Source organism: Salmo salar, chromosome ssa16, assembly GCF_905237065.1.
Source record: "Salmo salar chromosome ssa16, Ssal_v3.1, whole genome shotgun sequence".
NCBI classification, from domain to species: domain Eukaryota; kingdom Metazoa; phylum Chordata; class Actinopteri; order Salmoniformes; family Salmonidae; genus Salmo; species Salmo salar.
In genome coordinates this window covers 43,119,745-43,146,450 of record NC_059457.1, presented here as the reverse complement: position 1 = coordinate 43,146,450, position 26,706 = coordinate 43,119,745, and the positions used below count along the sequence as shown (strand labels likewise).

General features: G+C 44.1%; 1 protein-coding gene across 1 annotated transcript; it reads right to left on the bottom strand.

Annotated features, from left to right (window-relative positions):
* Positions 1–5,613: 5,613 nt before the first annotated feature.
* Positions 5,614–25,820, bottom strand: LOC106573906 (ras-related protein Rab-3A-like). Its single transcript, XM_014149357.2, has 5 exons — positions 25,732–25,820; positions 13,420–13,644; positions 7,634–7,752; positions 6,781–6,905; positions 5,614–6,321 (listed from the first exon to the last, which is right to left on the bottom strand). The coding sequence occupies exons 2-5, from the start codon at positions 13,642–13,644 to the stop codon at positions 6,047–6,049; spliced, it is 744 nt and encodes a 247-aa protein (XP_014004832.2). The 5' UTR covers positions 25,732–25,820; the 3' UTR covers positions 5,614–6,046.
* Between the last annotated feature and the right edge of the window lie 886 nt (positions 25,821–26,706).

The following is a 26,706-nucleotide window of genomic DNA, read 5'->3' as shown; positions in this document are numbered from 1 at the left end:
ATCGTTGTTTTTTCCCCCAATTTAAATCAAGCCTGGATGCTTCATGGATCATTTTATGACAAGGTAATCTCAGGTGTAGACACCATAGTGTAGACAGCCAGACACTTATGAGATAGTAGCTATCAGAAGGTCCGAGCTTGCTATGAACACAGAATCAGAGACCACTCTACAGATAGTATAGGGTAGCGTAGGTGCCTATGAGCCAGACACCTATGAGATAGTGAATAGCAGATGGTCCCAACGTGCTTCAAATGCAGCATTATAGACAGGGGCTATAAAAGATGTGATGTTGCAGCGAGTGGCAGGCTCCTGGAAGCAATGTTAAGAGCCAAATGAGATGGTGCAACTGCTGTGTGTGTCTTCTGTGTTTGTATATGAGATGCACACTACATTACAGTAGTCATGAAATAAAGAACACTTCAATATTGTAACAGCACAAACTTGTATTTTTGTCATTGAATTCCACATGTTCAGTAGATTTGGTAATGTTCACAATTTAACATTTTGACACCATATTCCCTTTTTGTTATAGTACACAAACTACTGCATAATAGTTGTTGTATTCTCACAATTGAAAAACAAAGTAAAAATCAATGTAAGCCAAGTCAACAGTACTTTGCAGAACAGTGTTTGGTGGATGCATAATAAAAAAAGAACAAAAATAAAACGATTAAATAAATTCCAAAAAAAGCAACACTTTGGGTCTTTTTCCAAAATTTCAATACCTTCATGACAGCGCAAACCTTATAGGTCGGTTTGGAAACACAAGGTTGCCTTCTAAGCAAAGAATAAAAACATCAGCTCAAAAATACTCTTATAGTACTTTTCAAAATTTACACTCAAGTCAAATGTTTGTAGTGGTTGTTTTTTTGTAACTTTGGTGCCATCTCTGATACAACATTTCTCACCACAAACGCAATAAATCCACTAATTCAGTTCTACACTACCTAAAAATAGCAGTGAGGACAAACTGACCCGACACTTTCCAAATGAACCTGAGGTACTAAACCTTTAAAAATAATACATATATTAATCATCAAGTACGGAATTGCTATTTGTATTGTATTGCTTTGTAATAAAGAAAGTTACAGCTTTTTTTCCCTTTTTGTTTTGCAAGCCTGGAGTCAATACAATGCAATCCACACATTAAACATATATAACTAAAATGTATTTACAGTTTGTTTCATAGAAAGGAAGACCGCATCGGAAAGGAGGAGGACAGTTTACAGAGGGGGATCTCTGGATACTACTGAGAACTCACAGCCATGTGGTATAGAAAATTATGTTGAAAATGTATGCTGAATTGCAAGGTACTCAAGTTCACGATGATCCGATACTGTTGTTATTGTAATTGTTACTGCAGTAGTATTATTCTATTATTAGTGTTACACAATTATCATTATCGTCCCACATCAAAACTTTGGTGGGACTCAGTGAAGTATAAATTTGACCTTTTCATCTATTGAGGAGGACTGAAAGACAGATCTACCTGTATGACTGTTTCGCACTCATCCGTTCTCTAGTAAAGGCCATTGAAACAATCATTGGTCAACAACATAGGAAAGTCGACTCATAAATATAATGAAAGGCTTAAGGGAGATAGTGGTTTCGATCACATACAATTAGTAATATATTCTGTCATTTAGATGGAAACGTGCCTGGAATGAGACCTTGGACTGAATAACCAATTCAAAGACGAGGCAAAGGGTAATTCATATTTTTGTGCCTAAATGAAACAGTTTAGTAAATAGCTTTTTTTAAAACCTACGTTATTGTACAGTATGTGTGATAGTATGATTTCTCTTTTTAATCTTATCTCACTTGTGCAGTCTCATTTAGCCTATTTCAAGTCATATGGAGGCAAGTATTGCCTCTGATGTAACATGCACACTGCAATTCATTATTTCTCACAAACATTTTAAACAAGATAATTGAAACGGATGTAAACGGTGAGCGATGCTGACACACTGCAGCTATAGTATGCTCTGCTTTTGTGGCTTCAGCCTTTTTCCATGCAAACTAGCATTCATCTTAACTGCTATTAGTGAGTGTATTTGTACGTATCTGAGGGGCTAGTAGGAACTGAAAAGTTCTGTCTAAATGGCTAAAGGGTGGTGACAATGAAATTAATTAAACAATAAATAAATGGATCCAGAGAAAATATACAACATTGATCTCTCATTTTTGATACATCTTCATAGATATTTTCTTTATACTAAAAGAAAAATACATTTTTTGAAATGTATTCCATAGATATCATATACTGCACATTATTTACATAAACATTTAAAACAAAAATAAATAAAGAGGTGTCTCTGTGTTTTTTTAACTCATCTATAATTTGTTCGTTATTCCCTTACAGGTTTTTTTTATGTACGAAAAGCTTTAAAAAAGAAAGAGGTTCCAGTATACAAAAATAAAGGCTGATTGGACAAAAATTCGAGACTGGAATAAGGAATGGTGTTAAAACGTCTATGTTGTTTCCTTTTTGGAGCCAGGAAGAGTAGCTTCTGCCTCAGCAGCAGCTATTGGGGGATTCTAATAAATACACACAACAACAAAAAAACTATGACTGATGTAAATTAAATATGTTTACTTATATGTCACACAGAGAGGAGGGACAAGACCAGTATATATGTACTAGGCTTCAATATCAACACAATTTTTTCCAAATGATTGACCTTTTTATGACAACACATAGTTTAATATGGCATTCCCATCAGTCCCCAACAAAGGCTGATATCAGAAAAGCATTAATCTGAGAGAAAAAAGGGAAACAATGATAAGGATTTGGGACAGACTCTGGATAGAGAACTCCATCATGACCACAGTCAGGAGAAGAGTAAAGAGTTGTCACTAGTTGTCACTGCCATCCGTTCTATTGGCCAACATGCAATCATTGGAAAATAAAATCGATGACCTACGTGCAAGATTAAACTACCAATGGGACATTAAAAATTGTAATATCTTATGTTTCACCGAGTCGTGGCTGAATGACGACATAAATATCATACAGCTGGCGGGTTTTACACTGTATCGGCAGGATAGAACAGCAGCCTCTGGTAAGACAAGGGGTGGCGATCTATTATATTTGTAAACAACAGCTGGTGCACAATATCTAAGAAAGTCTTAAGGTTTTGCTCGCCTGAGGTAGAGTATCTCATGATAAGCTGTAGACCACACTATCTACCTAGAGAGTTTTCATCTGAATTTTTCATAGCTGTCTACATACCACCACAGACAGATGCTGGCACTAAGACCGCAGTCAATGAGCTGTATACCGCCATAAGCAAACAGGAAAACGCTCATCCAGAGGCGGCGCTGCTAGTGGCTAGGGATTTTAACGCAGTGAAACTTAAATCCGTTTGACCAAATTTCTACCAGCATGTTAAATGTGCAACCAGAGGGGAAAAAAACTCTAGACCACCTTTACTCCACACACAGAGATGCGTACAAAGCTCTCCCTCGCCCTCCATTTGGCAAATCTGACCATAATTCTATCCTCCTGACTCCTGCTTACAAGCAAAAATTAAAGCAGGAAGCACTAGTGACTCAGCCAATAAAAAAGTGGTCAGATGAAGCAGATTCTAAGCTACAGGACTGTTTTGCTAGCACAGACTGGAATATGTTCCGGGATTGAGGAGTACACCACATCAGTCACTGGCTTCATCAATAAGTGAATCGATGACATCGTCCCCACAGTGACTGTGCGTACATACCCCAACCAGAAGCCATGGATTACAGGCAACATCCGCACTGAGCTAAAGGTTAGAGCTGCCGCTTTCAAGGAGCGGGAAGCTTATAAGAAATCCCTCTATGCCCTCCGACGAACCATCAAACAGGCAAAGCGTCAATACAGGACTAAGATCGAATTGTACTACACCGGCTCCGACGCTCATCGAATGTGGCAGGGCTTGCAAACTATTACAGACTACAAAGGGAAGCACAGCCAAGAGCTGCCCAGTAACATGAGCCTACCAGACGAGCTAAATAACTTCTATGCTCGCTTCAAGGCAAGTAACACTGAAACATGCATGAGAGCATCAGCTGTTCCGGACGACTGTGTGATCACGCTCTCCGCAGCCGATGTGAGTAAGACATTTAAACAGGTCAACATTCACAAGGCCGCAGGGCCAGGCGGATTACCAAGACGTGTACTGACCGACTGGCAAGTTTCTTCACTGACATTTTCAACCTCTTCCTGTGCGAGTCTGTAATACCAATATGTTTCAAGCAGACCACCATAGTCCCTGTGCCCAAGAACACTAAGGTAACCTGACTACCGACACGTAGCGCTCACGTCTGTAGCCATGAAGTGCTTTGAAAGGCTGGTCATGGCTCACATCAACACCATTATCCCAGAAACTCTAGACCCACTCCAATTTGCATACCACCCTAACAGATCCACAGATGATGCAATCTCTATTGCACTCCACACTGCCCTTTCCCACCTAGACAAAAGGAACACCTATGTAAGAATGCTATTCATTGACTACAGCTCAGTGCTCTCAAAGCTCATCACTAAGCTAAGGGCCCTGGGACTAGACACCTCGCTCTGCAACTGGATCCTGGACTTCCTGATTGGCCGCCCCCAGGTGGTAAGGGTAGGTAACAACACATCTGCCACGCTGATCCTCAACACGGGAGCCTCTCAGGGGTGCGTGCTCAATCCCCTCCTGTACTCCCTTTTCACTCATGACTGCACGGCCATGCACGACTCCAACACCATCATTAAGTTTTCCGATGACACAACAATGATAGGCCTGATCACCGACAACGACGAGACAGCCTATAGGGAGGAGGTCAGAGACTTGGCCGTGTGGTGCCAGGACAACAACCTCTCTCTCAACGTGATCAAGACAAAGGAGATGATTGTGGACTACAGGAAAAGGAGGACTGAGCACGCCCCCATTCTCAGGGGCTGTAGTGGAGCAGGTTGAGAGCTTCAAGTTCCTTGGTGTCCACATCACCAACAAACTAACATGGTCCAAGCATACCAAGACAGTCGTGAACAGGGCACGACAAAAACTATTCCCCTCAGGAGACTGAAAAGATTTGGCATGGGTCCTCAGATCCTCAAAAGGTTCTACAGCTGCACCATCGAGAGCATCCTGACTGATTGCATCACTGCCTGGTATGGCAACTGCTCATTCTGCGACCGCAAGGCACTACAGAGGGTAGTGCGTATGGCCCTGTACATCACTGGGGCCAAGCTTCCTGCCATCCAGGACCTCTATACCAGGCGGTGTCAGAGGCAGGCCCTAAAAATTGTCAAAGACTCCAGCCACCCTAGTCATAGACTGTTCTCTCTGCTACCGCAGAGCAAGCGGTACTGGAGTGTCAAGTCTAGGTCCAAGAGGCTTCTAAACAGCTTCTACCCCAAAGCCATAATACCCCAGAACATTTTCTCAAATGGCTATCCAGACTATTTGCATTGCCCCGCCCCTTTACGCTGCTGCTACTCCCTGTTATTATCTATTCATATTCACTTTAATAACTCTACCTACATGTACATATTACCTCAATTACCTCGACTAACCGGTGCCCCCGAACATTGACTCTGTACCGGTACTCCCTGTATATAGCCTCGCTATTGTTATTTTACTGCTGCTCTTTAATTATTTGTTACTTTTATTTATTTTCTTTTTAGGTATTTTTTTTACTGCATTGTTGGTTAAGGGCTCGTAAGTAAGCATTTACTATAAGGTATACACCCGTTTTCGGCGCATGTGACAAATAAAATTTGATCTGATTTAGTTACCACAGCCACAAAGACAAAATTGGCTAATAAGATGTATGATTTTAAAAAAATTGTTTTGGGGTCTTCATTTCAGGTTTGGGTTAAGCATAGGGTTAGCAGTGTGGTTAAGGTTAGGTTAAAAATAAATCAGATTTGAAGAATTTACATTGTAGAAATAAGTGGGGTTTAGCCATAATTATGACTTTGTGTCTGTGGTAACTAGTGACAACCAGAGTAAAGGGTGCAGAGGGCACAAGAGGATCATGGGAAAAACAGAGTGAACTTCACCCATATGGAGTGATAGGTTCATTCGGGGGAGAAGGGTGAGTGGGGGTTGTGAGGGTGAGGGGACCTGAGGATGGACTGATGGGGGGGGGGGTCGTTAAGCTTTAGCATGCACAGTCCTGTTGGGGGGGCTGCGGGCTGCTCGGTGAGCTGGGGCCCTTGTTTGGCCCCTGTGATGGCCGGGTCGGCGGCGTCCAAGCTCTCAGACATCTTTTCGCAGATGATGTCCACCAACCGCTCGAAGGTCTGCTTCACATTGATGTTGTCCTTGGCACTGGCCTCAAAGAACTGGAACCCTGTAACATGGTGTCAGAATTTGGATCATAATGTGGTGGAGGTAGTTTGTCAAGGTAGCCTCATGTCTTATGTAATCTTGCCCATTGGCTTCTAAAGCTAATGTCTGGGAATAAGCTAAAAAAGCTAAGTTGGTATTGCCATTGTGTCATCCCTGTATGACATTTGGTGTCAGCGGTGAGATCTGTGTTCAACAGACAATTAGCCACAATTATTTATTTTGTTTGCTTATGCCGCTGTTCCGGCATGCACTCTGGATAAAAGCAACTTCTACTAAGCGATTGCAACCAAATTATACATGTTATTGTTTAGCTGACAACTCAGACGATATAATCAGATCATCAGATAAGTAGCAGCATTAACATCACCAGTATCATTGAATGTACCTCATGTAATATCCATACATAGCTAATGTAGTTGTGGTGAGACCTGTGAGTTGGTGTTGTGTGATGTAAACTCACCCAAGTGTTCAGAGAGCTGCCTACCACGGTCTGCTGCCACCACCCTCTCGTCCTCCATGTCACACTTGTTTCCCACCAGCAGGACCTGCGCGTTGTCCCAAGAGTACGTCTTAATCTGGGTTGACCTGTGGCAGCCATACAAAATGGTTCACTATAAGAACACACGCACGCACGCACGCACGCACGCACGCACGCACGCACACACACACACACACACACACACACACACACACACACACACACACACATCCAGTGGTCTTGAGCAGGTGCGTGAGGGTCAAAGAGACCCGATGAAGACCTCAGGGTCTCAACATTGTTTTTAATAAACTACTATTAAGAGCATAGATCCAGTATGCAGTCTTCTTTTGTTTTCAGCAACCACACAGAAACAGAGATATGGTCCACTGTAGAGCCATAGATAACTTGGGTGACATTTTCACTGCACTGACTCACCTTTCAAGGGTTATCCAAAATTAGTTTGGAATACTGCAGCTTGCGATACGTTCATTTTGGGTTATTGTGAGTAATAGTGTTTTTGCATAGGATTGGGGATAGTGATTAGGAGTGGAAAATGCCGCTTGGTGTCAACAGGGTCCCTGTTACAATCATGAATCTTAAACTAACTAGAAATATCTATGTGGCTCAAGTTCACTTGTTTTTATTTAGAAAAGGTCAACAAACTGTTATCACTCCATTGGTCTTTCTGAAGAAAAGGTTGACAAACCAATTGGACCTCCTACAGTCAGGCCTGTACTGTATCAAGGAATACTGATCTATTTTTGTCCACCACTGTTGTAGCCTACTATTAATTTGCCATATGGTCACATGACCACATTCCTACGCAATCACTTACCAGTCCTGCACAGCGTTGAAGGACTCCTCATTGGTGATGTCATACATGAGGATGAAGCCCATGGCTCCGCGGTAGTAAGCGGTGGTGATAGTCCTGTACCTCTCCTGCCCTGCCGTATCCTAGAAACATGACACGCGCACACACACACACACGCATGCAAGCACGCGCACACATACACAGGTTGCATTACAATGAACACCACAGTTAAATTAACATGCACACCGATCATCTTGCACACCGATAACGACAGAACATTAAAACCCCCCGGTGATATCAAACAGTCTAGCGGCAGACTACTTTTGCTGCCAATTGATGATGATTGCACATCAGTAGCTTTTAGAGACCCTTTCGCATTTCCGCTGTGACTTGCCAAATTTCTATTCCCCTCCTTGGTTGGCGCGTCAGAAGGGGCAGATTGAGTTACGACCTAAGCTCTAATGAATGCTCATGGAATGAATTAGGCCTCCCTGATACCCAATACTACAGCTCTCTGAGCTGTGGCGCAACATCAGCCTCCATCCCCATTACAGATGACAATACTCGGCTGGTTAGGCTGTATGTTAGGTTTAGGCTACACATTATCTGTTAAAATAGTCACATTTCTGCTCTGTTTATTTCTAGCATGCATAATGAATTGGAATACACGTGTAAATATGTACATTAGGTTAAATATGCACAGTATATTGAGTGAAACTAATGTTTTTATGTTTTAGGTCAGCCGTACTCTATAGGCTGACCCAGCTTCCGGCAGGGCAGGCGGAGGGGCAGGTTCCGAGTCAAGAACCAGACCCGGTCCCCTGGTGCGAACACCGGGGCCTTAATGCGGTGACGGTCTGCACTGGCTTTCTGGCGCAGCATGGCCCGCTGGAGGTGAACATGGGCGGTGTCCCATGTCTCCTCCGCGCGCTTGAACCAGTTGTCCACCGCAGGAGTCTCGGTCTGACTCTGATGCCAAGGCGCCAGAACCGGCTGGTACCCCAGTACGCACTGGAAGGGGGAGAGGTTAAGTGGAGGAGTGGCAGAGTGAGTTCTGTGCCATCTCGGCCCAGGGCACAAACGCTGCCCGCTCCCCCGGCCGATCCTGGCAATACGACCGCAGAAACCTGCCCACATCCTGGTTCACTCTCTCCACCTGCCCATTACTCTCGGTATGAAACCCAGAGGTAAGGCTGATCGAGACCCCCAGACGTTCCATGAACGCCTTCCAGACCCTCGAAGTGAACTGGGGACCTTGATCAGACACTATATCCTCAGGTACCCCGTAGTGCCGGAAGATGTGCGTAAACAAGGCCTCCGCAGTCTGTAGGGCCATAGGGAGACCGGGCAGAGGGAGGAGACGGCAGGACTTAGAGAACCGATCCACAACGACCAAGATCGTGGTGTTTCCCTGTGAGGGGGGAGGTTGGTAAGAAAATCCACTGACAGGTGCGACCAAGGCCACTGTGGAACGGGTAAGGGGTGTAGCTTCCCTCTGGGCAGGTGCCTAGGAGCCTTACACTGGGTGCACACCAAGCAGGAGGAAACATAAACCCTCACGTCCTTGACCAAGTTAGGCCACCAGTACTTCCCAACCAAACAGCGCACCGTCCAGTCGATCCCAGGATGACCAAAGGAGGGTGACGTGTGGGCCCAATAGAACAACCGGTCACGGACAGCAGACGGAACGTACAGACGCCCAGCGGGACACTGGAGGGGAGCGGGCTCTGCACGTAACGCCTGCTCTATGTCCGCGTCCAGCTCCCACAATACCGGCGCCACCAGGCAGGAGGCCCGGGAGTATGGGAGTGGGATCCATGGGCCGCTCCTCTGTGTCATACAGTCTGGACAGTGCGTCTGCCTTCACATTTTGGGAACCTGGTCTGTAGGAAAGGGAAAAAACTAAACGGGTGAAAAACATGGCCCACCTTGCCTGGCGAGGGTTCAGTCTCCTCGCTGCCCGGATGTACTCCAGATTGCAGTGGTCAGTCCAGATGAGAAAAGGGTGTTTAGCCCCCTCAAGCCAATGTCTCCACACCTTCAGAGCCTTGACGACAGCCAACAGCTCCCGGTCCCCCACGTCATAGTTTTGCTCCGCCAGGCTGAGCTTCTTCGAGAAGAAGCTTCGGTGGCGTGCCCGAGCGCTGAGATAGCACGGCTCATATCCCAGCCTTGGACCCTTCCACCTCCACTATGAACGCCAAAGAGGGATCTGGATGGGCCAGCACGGGAGCCAAGGTAAACAGAGCCCTCAGGTGACCAAAAGCCCTGTCCGCCTCAGCCGACCACTGCAAACGTACCGGGGCCCCCTTCAGCAGCGAGGTATTGGGAGCTGCTACCTGACCAAAACCCCGGATAAACCTCCGGTAGTAATTGGCAAATGCTAGGAACCGCTGCACTTCCTTTACCGTGGTGGGAGTCGGCCAATTACGCACGGCTGAAATGCGGTCACTCTCCATCTCCACCCCCGAGGTGGAAATGCGGTACCCTAGGAAGGAGACAGACTGCTGGAAGAACAGGCATTTCTCAGCCTTGACTTACAGGCCATGCTACAACTGTCAACCAAGCACCCTGCGCACCAGGGACACATGCTCGGCGCGTGTAGCGGAGTATATCAGAATGTCATCAATATACACGACTACACCCTGCCCGTGCAGGTCCCTGAAAATCTCGTTTACAAAGGCTTGGAAGAGTGATGGAGCATTCCTCAACCCGTACGGCATGACGAGGTACTCATAATGCCCTGAGGTCGTACTGAACGCCGTCTTCCACTCGTCTCCCTCCTGGATACGCACCAGGTTGTAAGCACTCCTGTGATCTAGTTTGGTGAAGAAGCGCGCCCCGTGCATTGACTCAATCGCCGTGGCGATAAGAGGTAGCGGGTAACTGTACCTCACCGTGATCTGATTTAGGCCTTGGTAGTCAATACACGGGCACAGACCTCCCTCCTTCTTCACAAAAAAGAAACTCGAGGAGGCGGGTGAAGTGGAGAACCGAATGTACCCCTGACGCATGGATTCGGAGACATATGTTTCCATAGCTGCCGTCTCCGCCTGTTAGAGGGGATACACGTGACTCCTGGGAAGTGCAGCGTCTACCAGGAGATTTATCGCACAATGGCCCCGTCGATGGGGTGGTAATTGAGTCGCCTTCTTTTTGGAGAAGGCGAGAGCCAAATCGGCATATTCAGGGGGAATGCGCACGGTGGAGACCTGGTCTGGACTTTCCACCGTACTAGCACCAACGGAAACCCCTAAACACCTCCCCGAGCATTCTCGCGACCACCCCGTGAGAGCCCTCCGTTGCCAATAAACAGTGGGGTCATGACAAGCTAACCAGGGTATACCTAGCACCACGGGAAACACAGGAGAGTCAATGAGGAAGAGACTGATTCTCTCCTTGTGACCCCCCTGCATCACCATATCCAGAGGAGCGGTGGACTCCCTAATCAACCCTGACCCTAATGGTCGACTGTCTAAGGCGTGAACGGGGAAGGGCACAGCCACGGGAACAATGGGGATCCCTAAACTAAGGGCGAACGATCTGTCTATAAAATTCCCAGCCGCATTCCCAGCCTTATGCTGGGAATGCGGGGAAAACTCAGGAAAAGAAACATACAAAAATATGTGTGCAACAGAGGGCTCTGGGTGAGAAGGGTGCCGGCTCACCTGGGATGACGCCAGAGAGCCCTGCCTGCTGCCTCGATCCCAAGAGGAACCAACCCGGCACCGACCGGCAGTGTGACCTCTGCGGCCACAGATGGTGCACGAGCCGGAAACTCCTCCAGTCTCCCAGATGGTGCACTTCCCAGCTCCATGGGCACCGGAGCGGCGGTGCTGGGGGATGGAACCGACAGAACCCGATCTGGATGTCCGCGGGTGGCCAGCAGGTTATCCAGCCGAATGGACAGGTCCACCAGCTGGTCGAAGGTGAGGGTGGTGTCCCTGTAGGCCAACTCCCGATGGACGTCCTCACACAAACTGCAGCGATAGTGGTCGATCAGGGCCCTATCGTTCCATCCTGCGCCTGCGGCCAGGGTTCGAAAATCCATGGCAAACTCCTGGGCACTCCTCGTCCCCTGCCTCAGATGGAGAGACGTTCACCCGCTGCTCTACCCTCGGGTGGATGGTCTAAAAAAGCCTCAAAATGGTCCAGCGCCGCATCTCCTGCTCCCCACACGGCGTTAGCCCACTCCATGGCTTTCCCAGAGAGGCACGAGACGAGGGCGGACACCTTCTCACGACCTGAAGGAGCCAGGTGGACGGTTGCCAGGTAGAAGTCGAGCTGCAACAGGAAACCCTGGCAGCGTGCAGCCGTCCCGTCATACTCCTGAGGAAGGGCGAGACGAATCCCACTGGGACCGGGTGCAGGGGGGCGAGTAGTGGAGACCCTGGTTGTGCTGGTGGAGGCGCTGGAGGAACTCCCTGTCTCTCCCAGCGGTCCATAGTTTGGACAACGCGGTCCATGGCGGCGCCAAGATGGTGGAGCATCGCCGCATTCTCCCGGACGCGCTCCTCCACCCCTATTCCAGGGGCACCTGCTCCTGCTGACTCCGTATGTTTGGGTGTGGGATTCTGTAGCGGGGTGCGTAATTGGCGGCAGAGAAGTCAGGCGCAGGAGAGCAGAACTGGGTAATAACAGGAGATTTATTAAGCAAAACCAACGGCATCCAGAACAAACAAGATAAATGGGCACAAAGAATAACCCGTCGTGCACTCACGGGGAACGTGCACAAGCACTACAAATAAACAATCCCACACAAAGACATGGGGGGGAACAGAGGGTTAAATACACAACAAGTAATTGAGGGAATTGAAACCAGGTGTGAGGAAAAACAAGACAAAACACATGAAAAATTAAAAGTGGTTCGATGATGGCTAGAAGACCGGCGACGCCGACCGCCGCGCGCAGCCCGAACAAGGAGAGGACCCGACTTCGGATGAAATCGTGACAATAGCACTGTTTGATGTACAGTAGAGACTGTTCATGTTGGCGTAAATGCAAACTCTACTGTACTGTACATGCCCACAATGATGTACTCCAACACATACACTGAATGCCCACAACATTAGGAACATTTTCCCAATATTGAGTAGGCCAGCATTTCACAGGGATGCTGGCCCATGTTGGAATGCTGGCCTATGTTGACTCCAATGCTTCCCACATTTGTGTCAAGTTGGCTGGATGTCCTTTGGGTGGCGGACCATTCTTAATACACACGGGAAACTGTTGAGCGTGAAAAAGCCAGCAGCATTGCAGTTCTTGACACACTCATTGGATTTAACACGTGACATTAATAAGGGAACATAGCTTTCACCTGGTCAGTCTGTGTCATGGAAAGAGCAGGTGTTCTTAATATTTTGTCCAAGGTAGAGTAAGAGATCATAGCAATGATGTATTTCATCCTCATGCCTCTCGGAATGTACGATATTCAAGCTCTGTGGAACTGGAACTATGCCTTTTATTACACCTAGAGCAGTGATGGGCAACTCCAGTCCTCGGTGGCCGGAGTGGTGTCACACTTTTTCCCCATCCCTAGAGATACACAGCTGATTAAACTAATTGCGTTCTAAACTGAAGATCATGATTAGTTGACTATTGGAGTCAGGTGTGTTAGCTGGGGCTGGGGCAAAAGTGTTACACTAAACAGGCCCTCAAGGAATGGAGTTGCCCATCCCTGACCTAGGGGTATAATTACCAGGTGAGCCTTACCATGGTTTTGGTAATGGTTACCAAAAGTGTCGTTTTTGGCAGGGGTCTTGTTACACGGACATATCAACCATATGAAAGGAGCCATCTCCAAATCTCACCCAGATCTGTAGCTTGATCCTCTTGTCGTTCCTGTAGATCGTCTTCACCTTGAAATCGATACCCACCGTGCTGACGAAGGCCGGCGTGAAGGAGTCGTCAGCGTAGCGGAACAGAAAGCTGGTCTTGCCCACGCTGCTGTTTCCAATGATGAGGATCTTGAACATGTAGTCAAAGTTCTGGTCTGAGGACTCCTTCTGTCCATAGGTAGCTGTAGCTGAAGCCATCTGAAAAAGTAGAGAGAGTTTGTCAAATGACTGAAATTATCCCTTGTAATTGGAAATATCATGGAAACAGTTCCGATATTGATTCTTGGGGGATCACAGAGCAGTACTATTATTACATTGTGTTTCTATCAGTGGAGGCTGCTGAGGGGAAAATGGCTCATAATAATGGTCAGAACGGAGCAAATGGAATGGCATCATACACTTGGAAACCATGTGTTTGTATTTGATACCATTCCACTGATTCCGCTCCAGTCATTACCACAAGCCTGTTCTCCACAATTAAGGTGCCACCATCCTTTGGTTTCTATAAATGGCCGCTGACACATCAAAAAGGCCTACTTCAAAAGTTAAAACCTAGGATAAGCAGTGAAGGCCATGTTAGAAGTACAGATGAAATGATACAGAATGCCAAATATCCACCCAATTGATTTAGCACCATCAAGGCCTGCTTAAGCCCTTGCCAAACACAACTAGCATTTAGTGGGAGAAGTACCTAATCGTCGTACTTCAGTAAAAGTAAAGGTATATTAATAAAAAAAGACTCAAGTAAAAGTGAAGTAAAATACTACTTGAGTAAAAGTCTAAAAGTATTTGGTTTTAAATATACTTAAGTATCAAAAGTAAATGTAATTATTAAAATATTCTTAAAGTAAAGTAAATGTATAAATCATTTAAAATTCCTTATATTAAGCAAACCAGACGGCACATTTTTTTTTACTGGGCACACACCAACACTTTACAAACTAAGCATTTGTGTTTCGTGAGTCTGCCTGATCAGAGGCAGTAGGGATGACCAGGGATGATCTCTTGATTGGTGCGTGAGTTTAACAATTTTACTGTCCTGCTAAGCATTCAAAATGTAACGAGTACTTTTGGGTGTCAGAGAATACGTATGGAGTAAAAAAAGACGTCATTTTCTTTAGGAATGTAGTGAAGTAAAAGTTGTCAAAAATATAAATAGTAAATTAATGTCCAGATACCCCAAAAAACGACTTATGTAGTACTTTAAAGTATTTTTACTTAAGTACTTTACACCACTGACAACTAGTACAAAAAAGGTAGCAACCTCATCCATCACCAAGTGCAATTCATCAGTGTTCACCAAGAAGGAGTGGTATTAATCGATGAGAAACTAAACTCTGGATCATCGATAAACCAAAGGCACAAGAAGACTGTATTGCATCAAGAACCATTTCATCAGTTCCCATCAAATCAAATGTTATTTGTCACATGCTTCGTAAACAACAGGTGTAGACTAACTAACTTACTTACGGGGCCTTCCCAACAATGCAGAGAGAAAATAAATGGTCTAATAATAACACAAGGAATAAATACACAATGAGTAACGATAACTTGGCTATATACACAGCATACCAGTACCGAGCCGATGTACAGGCGTATGAGGTAATTGAGGTAGATATTAGAGGTCGACCGATTAATCGGAATGGACGATTAATTAGGGCCGATTTCAAGTTTTCATAACAATCGGAAATCGGTATTTTTGGATGCCGATTTGGCCGATTAAAAAAAAATATATATATATATATTTTTAGACCTTTATTTAACTAGGCAAGTCAGTTAAGAACACATTCTTATTTTCAATGACGGCTTAGGAACGGTGGGTTTAACTGCCTTGTTCAGGGGCAGAACGACAGATTTTTACCTTGTCAGCTCGGGGATTCAATCTTGCAACCTTACGGTAGTCCAACGCTCTAACCACCTCCTTTACATTGCACTCCACGAGGAGCCTGCCTGTTACGCGAATGCAGTAAGAAGCCAAGGTAAGTTGCTAGCTAGCATTAAACTTATCTTATAAAAAACAATCAATCAATCATAATCACTAGTTAACTACACATGGTTGATGATATTACTAGTTTATCTACCCTGTCCTGCGTTGCATATAATCGCTTAGGTACACGTTGCTCCAACCATAAACATCAATGCCTTTCTTAAAATCAATACACAAGTATATATTTTTAATCCTGCATATTTAGTTAATATTGCCTGCTAACATGAATTTATTTCAACTAGGGAAAATGTGTCACTTCTCTTGCAACAGAGTCAGGGTATATGCAGCAGTTTGGGCCGCCTGGCTCGTTGCGAACTGTGAAGACTATTTCTTCCTAACAAAGACAGCCGACTTCGCCAAACGGGGGATGATTTAACAAAAGCGCATTTGCGAAAAAAGCACAATCGTTGCACGACTGTACCTAACCATAAACATCAATGCCTTTCTTAAAATCAATTCACAGAAGTATATATTTTTAAACCTGCATATTTAGCTAAAAGAAATCCAGGTTAGCAGGCAATATTAACCAGGCGAAATTGTGCCATTTCTCTTGCGTTCATTGCACGCAGAGTCAGGGTATATGCAACAGTTTGGGCTGCCTGGCTCGTTGCGAAATAATTTGCCAGAATTTTATGTAATTATGACATAACATTGAAGGTTGTGCAATGTAACAGGAATATTTAGACTTAGGGATGCCACCCGTTAGATAAAATACGGAACGGTTCCGTATTTCACTGAAAGGAAAAACGTTTTGTTTTCGAGATGATAGTTTCCGGATTCGACCATATTAATGACCAAAGGCTCCTATTTCTGTGTGTTATTATGTTATAATAAAGTCTATGATTTGATAGAGCAGTCTGACTGAGCGGTGGTAGGCAGCAGCAGGCTCGTAAGCATTCATTCAAACAGCACTTTCGTGCATTTTGCCAACAGCTCTTCGCTGTGCTTCAAGCATTGCGTTGTTTATGACTTCAAGCCTATCAACTCCCAAGATTAGGCTGGTGTAAGCGATGTGAAATGGCTAGCTAGTTAGGTGGGTGCGCGCTAATAGCGTTTCAAACGTCACTCGCTCTGAGACTTGGAGTAGTTGTTCCCCTTGCTCTGCATGGGTAACGCTGCTTCGAGGGTGGCTGTTGTCGATGTGTTCCTGGTTCGAGCCCAGGTAGGAGCGAGGAGAGGGACGGAAGCTATACTGTTACACTGGCAATACTAAAGTGCCTATAAGAACATCCAATAGTCAAAGGTATATGAAATACAAATTGTATAGAGAGAAATAGCCCTATAATTCCTATAATAACTACAACCTAAAACATCTTACCTGGGAATATTGAAGACTCATGTTAAAAGAAACCACCAGCTTTCATATGTTTTCATGTTCTGAGCAAGGAACTTAAACGTTAGCTTTCTTACATGGCACATATTGCACTTTTACTTTCTTCTCTAACACTTTGTTTTTGCATTATTTAAACCAAATTGAACATGTTTCATTATTTATTTGAGGTTAAATTGATTTTATTGATGTATTATATTAAGTTAAAATAAGTGTTCATTCAGTATTGTTGTAATTGTCATTATTACAAATAAAAATAAAAAAACCAGCCGATTAATCGGTATCGGGGTTTTTGGTCCTCCAATAATCGGTATCGGCGTTGAAAAATCATAATCGGGCAACCTCTAGTAGATATGTACATATAGGTAGGGATAAAGGGACTCAGCAAAAGGGAGAGATAATAAACAGTAACAGCAGCGTATGTGATTAGTCAAAAGAGTTAGTGCAAAAAGGCTCAATGCAGCAATTCCGGGTAGCTATCAGTTAACTATTTAACAAACTATTTAGCAGTATTATAGCTTGGGGGTAGAAGCTGTTCAGGGTTTTGTTTGTTCTAGACTTTGTGCATCAGTACTGCTTGCTGTGCGGTAGCAGAGAGAACAGTCTATGACTTGGGTGGCTGGAGTCTTTGACAATTTTTAGAACTTTCCTCTGATACTGCCTGGTATAGAGGTCCTGGATGGCAGGGAGCTAGGCCCCAGTGATGTACCGGCCAGTACGCAAAATCCTCTGTAGCGCCTTGAGGTCGGACGCCATGCAGTTGCCATACCAAGCGATGATGTAGCCAGTCAAGATGCTCTCAATAGTGCAGCTGTATAACTTTTTGAGGTTCTGAGGGCCCATGTTGAATCTTTTCAGCCAACTGAGGGGAAAGAGGTGTTGTCGTGCCCTCGTGTTGATGTGTGTGGACCATGATAGTTCCTTAGTGATGTGGACACAGAGGAACTTCAACCTCTCGACCTGCTCCACAACAGCCCCGTCGATATGGATGGCGGCGTGCTCAGCCCTCCTTTTCCTGTAGTCTACGATCAGCTCCTTTGTCTTGCTGAAGTTGAGGGAGAGGTTGTTGTCCTAGCAGCACACTGCCAAGTCTCTGACCACCTCCCCATAGGCTGTCTCATCATTGTCGGTGGTAGGTCATGTTGTCTACAAACTTAATGATGGTGTTGGAGTCGTGCGCAGCCACGCAGTTGTGGGTGAACAGGGAGTACAGGAGGGGACTAAGCACGCACCCCTGAGGCGCCCACATGTTGAGGGTCAGCGTGACGGATGTGTTGTTGCCTACCCTTTCCACCTGGGTGCGGAGCGTCAGGAAGTCCAGGATCCAGTTGCAGAGGGAGGTGTTTAATCCCAGGGTCCTTAGCTTAGTGATGAGTTTGGAGGGCACTTAGCTTAGTGATGAGTTTGCAGGGCACAATGGTGTTGAACGCTGAGCTGTAGTCAATGAACAGCACTCTAACGTAGGTGTTCCTTTTGTCTTGGTGGTAAAGGGAAATGTGGTGTGGAATAGAGATTGCATCATCTGTGGATCTGTTGGGGTGGTATGCGAATTGGAATGGATCCAGGGTGTCTGGGATGATGGTGTTGATGTGAGCCATGAACAGCCTTTCAAAGCATTTCATGGCTACAGATGTGAGTGCTGCGGGGCGATATTAATTTAGACAGGTTACCTTGGTGTTCTTGGGCACAGGGACTATGGTCGTCTGCTTGAAACATATAGGTATTACAGACTGGGTCAGGGAGACATTGAAAATGTCAGTGAAGACACTTGCCAGATGGTCAGCGCATGCTCGGAGTGCGCGTCCTGGTAATCCGTTTGGCCCTGCGGCCTTATGAATGTTAACCTGTTTAAAGGTCTTACTCACATTGGCTGCGGAGAGCGTAGTCACACAGTCATCCAGAAAAGCTGGTGCTCTCATACATAGTTCAGTGTAGCTAGCCTCGATGCGTGCATACAAGGTATTTAGCTCGTCTGGTTGGCTCACGTCACTGAACAGCTCGTAGCTGGGTTTCTCTTTGGAATCTGTGATAGTTTGCAGGCTCTGCCACATCCGAGGTGCGTCAGAGCTGGTGTAGTAGAATCCCATCTTGTTCCTGTATTTAAGCTTTGCCTGTTAGATGGTTTGTCGGAGGGCGTAGTGGAATTTCTTATAAGCGTCCGGATTAGCGTCCCGCTCCTTGAAAGCGGCAGCGCTAGCCTTTAGCTCAGTGCAGATGTTGTCTATAATCCATGGCTTCTGGTTGGGACATGTACGTACGTAGGTCAATGTGGGGACAATGTCGTTGATACATTTATTAATGAAGCCAGTGACTGATGTCGTAAACTCCTCAATGCCATCGGATGAATACCGGAACATATTCCAGTCTGTGCTAGCAAAACAGCCCTGTAGCGTCATTCCGCTTTATCGGACCACTTCCGTATTGAGCCCGTCACTGGTACTTCCTGTTTTTTCTTGTAAGCAGGAATCAGGAGGATAGAGTTATGGTCAGATTTGCCAAATGGAGGGCGAGGGAGAGCTTTGTATGAGTCTTTGTGTGTGGAGTGAAGGTGATCTAGAGTTTTTACCCCTCTAGTTGCACAGGTGATGTACTGGTAGAAACAGATTTCAGTTTTCCTGCATTAAAGTCACTGGCCACTAGGAGCGCCGCCTCTGGGTGAGCATTTTCTTGTTTGCTTATGGCCCTATACAGTTTGTGCCAGCATCGGTTCAATGTGACAACAAGATATTCCTTGGCGAGGAAATAGTCCACTGACGATTCTCTGGCACCTGACAGGAATCAAAGCTTTTTACACAGTGGAACATTCAGAACTCCCTGATACTTACAACACCTATTTAATGATGGGTTGCTGGTTTTCCATACCAATCATTCTGTCTCTCAAAAGATGTGAACCATTGTCTATAATTTAGTCAGCTCTCAACAGTGCATTCTAGAAAGATAGAGAAGCCTGTGCCACATGCAACAAAAATGACTTCAAATGAATGTGACTGTGCAGACGGATTGACTGACAGGTCACTCGTCCTCTCAGGACATCTTCCCCTGTGGTAGAACAGTAGTGGGACTGTGATTGGTCATATCTGAGCAGAAGGTTACTCTGTAATAACTTTTGGCGGGGTCACTTTTAATCTTTAGGGCAGCCCGTCAGGAGTCGAGGCTCTCTCTATATTTGAACTGCTATCTCTACTTGGCTGCTGCATTGGAACACTAAAACTCCCTGAGATAACGTGTAAACAAGACATGCCCAGTATAATAGGTGCTCCGACAGATCGGTTTACAGAAAACACAGGGATGCTCTCTTTAATTATGGAACATGTTATTTTTCTTGAGTCATGATTCTATTTTTTTACACAAGAACCCTGAGCTGCTGGTAATAGTACTCGATTTGGATCTAAGTACCTAATAAGGACTTGGCATTCATCATACTTGCCATGCGTGGAATTTGATACAAGTTACAGGGAAACAGGCAAAGGACAAGAAGAACGTCCTGCACATTCTTATTCCCTGTTTCGCTGTATCAGGGCGAGCACACTGCACATTTTTAACCTTAGTGCACCTGTCCCAATAATGTCATTAAAACAAAAAGGCAATAATACTCTTGTTTTGAAGATCTACTGAGGCACTGTTCATATTCAACAAGGGTCTCATGGAAAACAAATTCAGCTTTTCAACACAGGACTCTTGTAATGAAAAAGGAAGGAAGCACAAATAAGGTCAATAGCAAAAGCATGCCAGGAATTTATATGCAACCTGATCAATACTGCAACACAAAATACATTCTAAATAAGTATTGATAAATAAACTGACAAAATGGACAATCCAACCTTCAGTATAATACATCACAAATGGCCGGAACCTGACAGGTTCTGGTTTAAATGTAATCCCTGACAGGTTCTGGTTTAAGTGTAATCCCTGACAGGTTCTGGTTTAAATGTAATCCCTGACAGGTTCTGGTTTAAATGTAATCCCTGACAGGTTCTGGTTCAAGTGTAATCCATGACAGGTTCTGGTTTTAGTGTAATCCCTGACAGGTTCTGGTTTAAATGTAATCCCTGACAGGTTCTGGTTTAAATGTAATCCATGACAGGTTCTGGTTTTAGTGTAATCCCTGACAGGTTCTGGTTTAAATGTAATCCCTGACAGGTTCTGGTTCAAGTGTAATCCATGACAGGTTCTGGTTTTAGTGTAATCCCTGACAGGTTCTGGTTTAAATGTAATCCCTGACAGGTTCTGGTTCAAGTGTAATCCATGACAGGTTCTGGTTTAAGTGTAATCCCTGACAGGTTCTGGTTTAAATGTAATCCCTGACAGGTTCTGGTTTAAGTGTAATCCATGACAGGTTCTGGTTCAAGTGTAATCCATGACAGGTTCTGGTTTAAGTGTAATCCCTGACAGGTTCTGGTTTAAATGTAATCCCTGACAGGTTCTGGTTGAAATTAAGGTTAAGTGCCTTGCTCAAGGGCATATCGACAGATTTTTCACCTAGTCGGTTTAGGGATTAGGACCAGCAACCTTTCGGTTACTGGCCCAACGCTCTTAGGCTACCTGCTTCTAGTCGTGATGACTAAGATTTCTCTAAACTTCTCTGATGATAGATGGCTGTGTGCCTCTGCCTTACTTGAAGTCCAGTGTTACTTTATATACAAATACTGTTTGTCTCAAAGAACACTTTTAGCTTTGAACACTTTGGTTATGAGTGAAACAAGCTTGCATTTGGACTTGTAGACTGAACACTAGTGTCCCAACATTCAAGCCATGTGGTTTTTACTTTTATTTCTGAGAAACATGATTTGAATGACAGGATGATAGGCCTAGACCTACCAGTAGGCCATCATTTCTCAATCTTACAAAGGCCTTATTGGAGGTGTGTAAACCCAATCATCGTTATTGAAGCCTCCCTTTCAAGACATTGAGCAATTAGCCTAAATGTAATTAACAAATGCTTTCTAATCAACTATTGACTGAAATATGCTTCTTGCAATGTCATGCCAGGACTTAATGTTCCCTAGACTCCCTATGCCTTTCTAAGGACACAAGTCTGGCTGGCCAGGAGAACTAATCACACAACTTGGACACAAAAAGACGACATTCATCATGATGATCGTACTGTACTGTATGTTAGATGAGAGATGCAGATTCAAAATAACTCCAACCAACACCATTAACCATATACTTTTCAACCTCTACCAACTGAGGACAGGAAGAGGAGTAGCTGTCCGACCAAAGACCATGATGTTTGTTCCTGCATGGTTTGTTCCCTTGTCTTTGAGAACACAGAGCGACCCGTGTCCGGCGGGAAGAGGAGTATCTGTGGCATCAACTTGTGTCACTTGTCTTATCAGCCTAAAGAGATTGACAACATAACAACAGATGTGTACAACTGGGATGATGCTCTGTGGCTACTCTGTGCTGTACTCCACTCAATATTTATTTTAGTTTGAACTACATTGCTTGTAATGACTATACCCTGTCTTCTTATAATATGTACCATATTATATTTGTTCATTTTTGTATATGCGAGTTAAGTTGTTTTTTGTCCTCTAAATTTGGTATTCCATTAAACACTACAATGAATGTTAATGTTTGTCTCTGTCTTTTCGTATTGGAAAATAATAAACAGATTATAAAAAATAGAAAAACAGTTGTGTAATGTCAGCCGGGCCTAGACTGTGTCGGTGCACTATGAGTCAAACACTATTGATTAGTCTTTTGGATAGGTTCCCGGTGGCAGCTCGTTAATCCCGTTTTATTTCAGGATGATCCCAGAAAACCTGAGAGTCAGACCTGGGCCTGTATTCATATAGCGTCTAAGAGTAGGTGTGCTGATCTATGATCAGGTCCTCCTTGTCCATGTAATTTTATTCATTACTCTCAGCTTAATCTGGCCCAAATTAAACAAAACAACATTTTTGTGAAAGAAAATTGGGCAGCGCTATACATTACATGGGCATTATTCCAGGGTAACTATAAGGGAATAACTTCCGTGAGTTAGTCAAGTTAAGTACAGGCTGTTAGCACTTATTTTCTTACATTAAAATAAAGCACCTAGCGTGTAAAAATCATCTATCCTCGGTTGCAACACTCACCACCGAGTTCCACACTGCCTCTGGAAGCAAAGGAAATGGGTTCCCATGGCTGAACAGCCGCACACACGCCTAAGATCACCATGCGCAATGCCAAGCGTCGGCTGGAGTGGTGTAAAACTCGCCACCATTGGACTCTGGATTAGTGGAAACGGGTTCTCTGGAGTGATGAATCACACTTCACCATCTGGCAGTCCTATGGACAAATCTGGGTCTGGTAGGTGCCAGGAAAACGCTACCTGCCCGAATGCATAGTGCCAACTGTAAAGTTTGGTGGAGGAGGAACAATGGTCTGGGGCTGTTTTTCATGGTTCAAACTAGGCCCCTTAGTTACAGTGAAGGGAAATCTTAATGCTACAGCATACAATGACATTCTAGACGATTCTGTGCTTCCAACTTTGTGGCAATAGTTTGGGGAAGGCCCTTTCCTGTTTCAGCATGACAATGCCCCTGTGCACAAAGCAAGGTCCATACAGAAATAGCTTGTCGAGATCGTGTGTAAGAACTTGACTAGCCTGCACAGAGCCCTGACATCAACCCCATCGAACACCTTTGTGATGGATTGGAACGCCTACTGCGAGCTAAGCTTAATTGCCCTACATCAGTGCCCGACCTCAATAATGCTCTTGTGGCTGAATGGAAGCGAGTGTCCGCAGCAATGTTCCAACATCTAGTGGAAAGCCGTCCCAAAAGAGTGGAGGCTGTTATAGCAGCATATTAATGGCCATGATTTTGGAATGAGATGTTCGACGAGTAGGTGTACACATACTTCTGGTCATGTAGTGTTTATATAAAAAACGTGGTTCTGATATGAGGCCTATGTAATGTGAGGCAATAAATAATCAACTTAAATGTTAGGACTTTAGAATGTCCATAATACTTTTATAACCCGTCTACTAAAAACACTTAATCTATTGAAGTGAGATACTTTAATTGATTTTCCCAGCTAGGCAGCCTGAAAAAGAAGCCATTGTGCTTAAGCGACATTAAACATTTATTTTCCAAACCTATATCATACCCCAGGTGACCCAATTTCACGAGAGCTATAAAGAGTTGCTTGGTTGATCTAATTGGTAACACACTGTAGCTATCCTCCTAATTTGCAGGTGGTCTGCAAATTGTTCTACATTTAATCACCAAGATAATGCGAATGGTGGTCCTCCGGACGGAAAAGATTGGGAACCACTGCTCTACAGTCAACATATTGCTCAAACTAAAAAACAGACACACACAGCAGACATTTCCAAGCCAACTCCCTGCATTCTGCTTCAAGGATGTGTTGAATTAACGTAACAAAAAGTGATGCTTCATTACTTGGGTATTGGAAAACTAACCATAAGAGGGAAATAAACTTTAAATTGACAGTGGACTGAATTGGACTGAATCAAATCCCATGATAATTCATAGTGACACAAACCAGGGTACCAGAACATCCTGATAGATGATTATCTAAGATGGCATTTTCCCCCATCCAATCACATTTCCCCTTTTCTAAGAAGAAAATGAGCTAAATATAGCATACGCTCCCTCTTTTTGGAGCAGAAGATATTATGAACCTGCCAGAATCACAATGTAAGCCTGCAATTAAGAGAGTGGAGCTGGGAGTTGTTTTTCTTTTCATGGGATGGGAGGAAACAAAAATGGATGCAGTGTAATCTAATGGATATTGTAGGACAGGCAATTGCGGCCACTATTAAAACATTAAACATTGAAGATTCCTTAAGACTTTTTCTGGGATGCCTTTCCCAGAGAGTCCAGCAATAACATTGGAGTATAATCTATTTAAAGTATATTTAAGGTAAATGCTCACACCAATTTAGACATGCCTGTATATAATATTGCCATGTGACTCAATAAATCATATTTTCAATAATATAGCCCTCCTGAAACATTGAATAGGCCAGCCACATCATATCTGTCATACAATCTATATAGTAGGCCTAGTAGCCTAAATGCTCACAGTTTTCTTATCATATAGTGTAGTATATCTACCTTCTGGCATTCAATTTAGGATTATTTCAAATGGTCCCAATCTAACATGCAAAATGCTCAAGTAGCCTGTTTTAAATAAGTATTTATCAGTTCTGTCAAATTTAACATAGCCTACAGTCCTATGTTGACAATTCATATAACATTTAGAAAAAAAATGTACATTACATCATCATTATCCGAAAGCTCAACAACGGTGACTTGGGTGAGTGAGCTGTCTGTCCTGAGATAACATTCAAAAGGTAACTGACAAAGAGGCCCCCACCGCTGCTTGCTGATGTGGTCTCATTCACACACACAGCATTATGATTCTCTCTATAGGTTTTGTGCTGTCAAAGCCGTGGTTATATGAAGACATCAAGGAGTTAAATAGCCTACAGAAAGAACACTGTAATGCGATCAAAGACGACCATGTTCGTTCCTGCATGGTTCGTTCCCTTTCTGAGCACAGAGCGACCCGTGTCCTACCTATCTACAGCGCATTGGATTTTCCATATGGCATGTTTGACATCAATTCACGTAAATTATACATTGTTTCCTTGATGTAAGAATTCTCTCGCACTACAAATTAAGGATACAGATACAATATCGAGAACCAGACATGCTACTGTAACCGCTGGGCTATTTTAGGAATTTCGACGGGTCGTCTTGTCCTACGGATGCTTTTATTTTTCTAGGTTGAAGTGTCATGCATTACGGCATAATTGTATGCAACCCATATGGAATATTATATTTCTATGCTACTGCAATTACATTTCTCTCTAAAGCAAGAATATTATGTCAAATGAATGTCCTTTATTCTATTTTGTCAGCTATTTCCACATGAAATCCTTAACACAAGTCACTCTACACCAGGTATGATGATATAATGTTAACGGAGAATAACATCATTTCCTTACCTTTAAATATTTATTTTAGACTCTTATTATACCAATGCACCACCGAGTCTAGCACCTGCAGAAACACCGACGTTATATGACTGACTGACAGTTGACGACTGAGGTGGGGCGGACCTCAATTTTGGTGTGGGTTGATTGATATTTCAAGCCACTACTCCTGGACCACGTTCACCGAAACGTCCTAAAATATTGAAGATACGTTATACCCAGACCTATTTATTATTTATCCTCCTAGCTTGACCTTCTCTATAATTTATTTCAAAAGAGTGTCAGGAAATCATCAATCGAATGACTTTACATAGCCATGATCTTCAACAACGGCAGTTGATAATAACGAAAGCGTTTTATTATCTCTCTTTCAATTTATTTGAATAATGATGTCTCTGGTGTAAATAACTTTAGGTGTCGGTTGGGACTTATTATTACTTATTATGTATTTGGATTATGTAGAGTCAACCACAGATTGCAATAATTGATTGTAGCCTACACTGTTTATTGTGTTGTAATGGATATGGATTGGATAGGGCTGCAGGTAGCGTAGTGGTTAAGAGCATTAGGCTAGTAACTGAAAGGTCGCTGGTTTGAATCCCTGAGCCAACTTAGTGAAAAATCTGTTGATATGCACTTGAACAAGGCACTTAACCCTAATTGCTCCTGTAAATTCTTCTGGATAAGAGTGTCTACTAAAATGTAAAACATGTATAATTATTCTGAGCAGTGATGAGGAGAGAAACCAGTGGTGCAGTATCTCTGATTCCATATCTCTTCTGAACAATGATAGCAGGGATTTGATTTGGGACTGGGAGAGTGTCTACCTCTCTGAATGGATCAGGAGCAGAGTGAAGGACAGCTGTGGCTTTGCAAACCCAATCTGGGAACAAATTGGCAATGTAATTGCTGAATTGTAGATATGTTTGACCCCAAACCCTTCCAGCCTGTTGTTAAACCATTGGATTAAACCCAAGGATGGTAGGT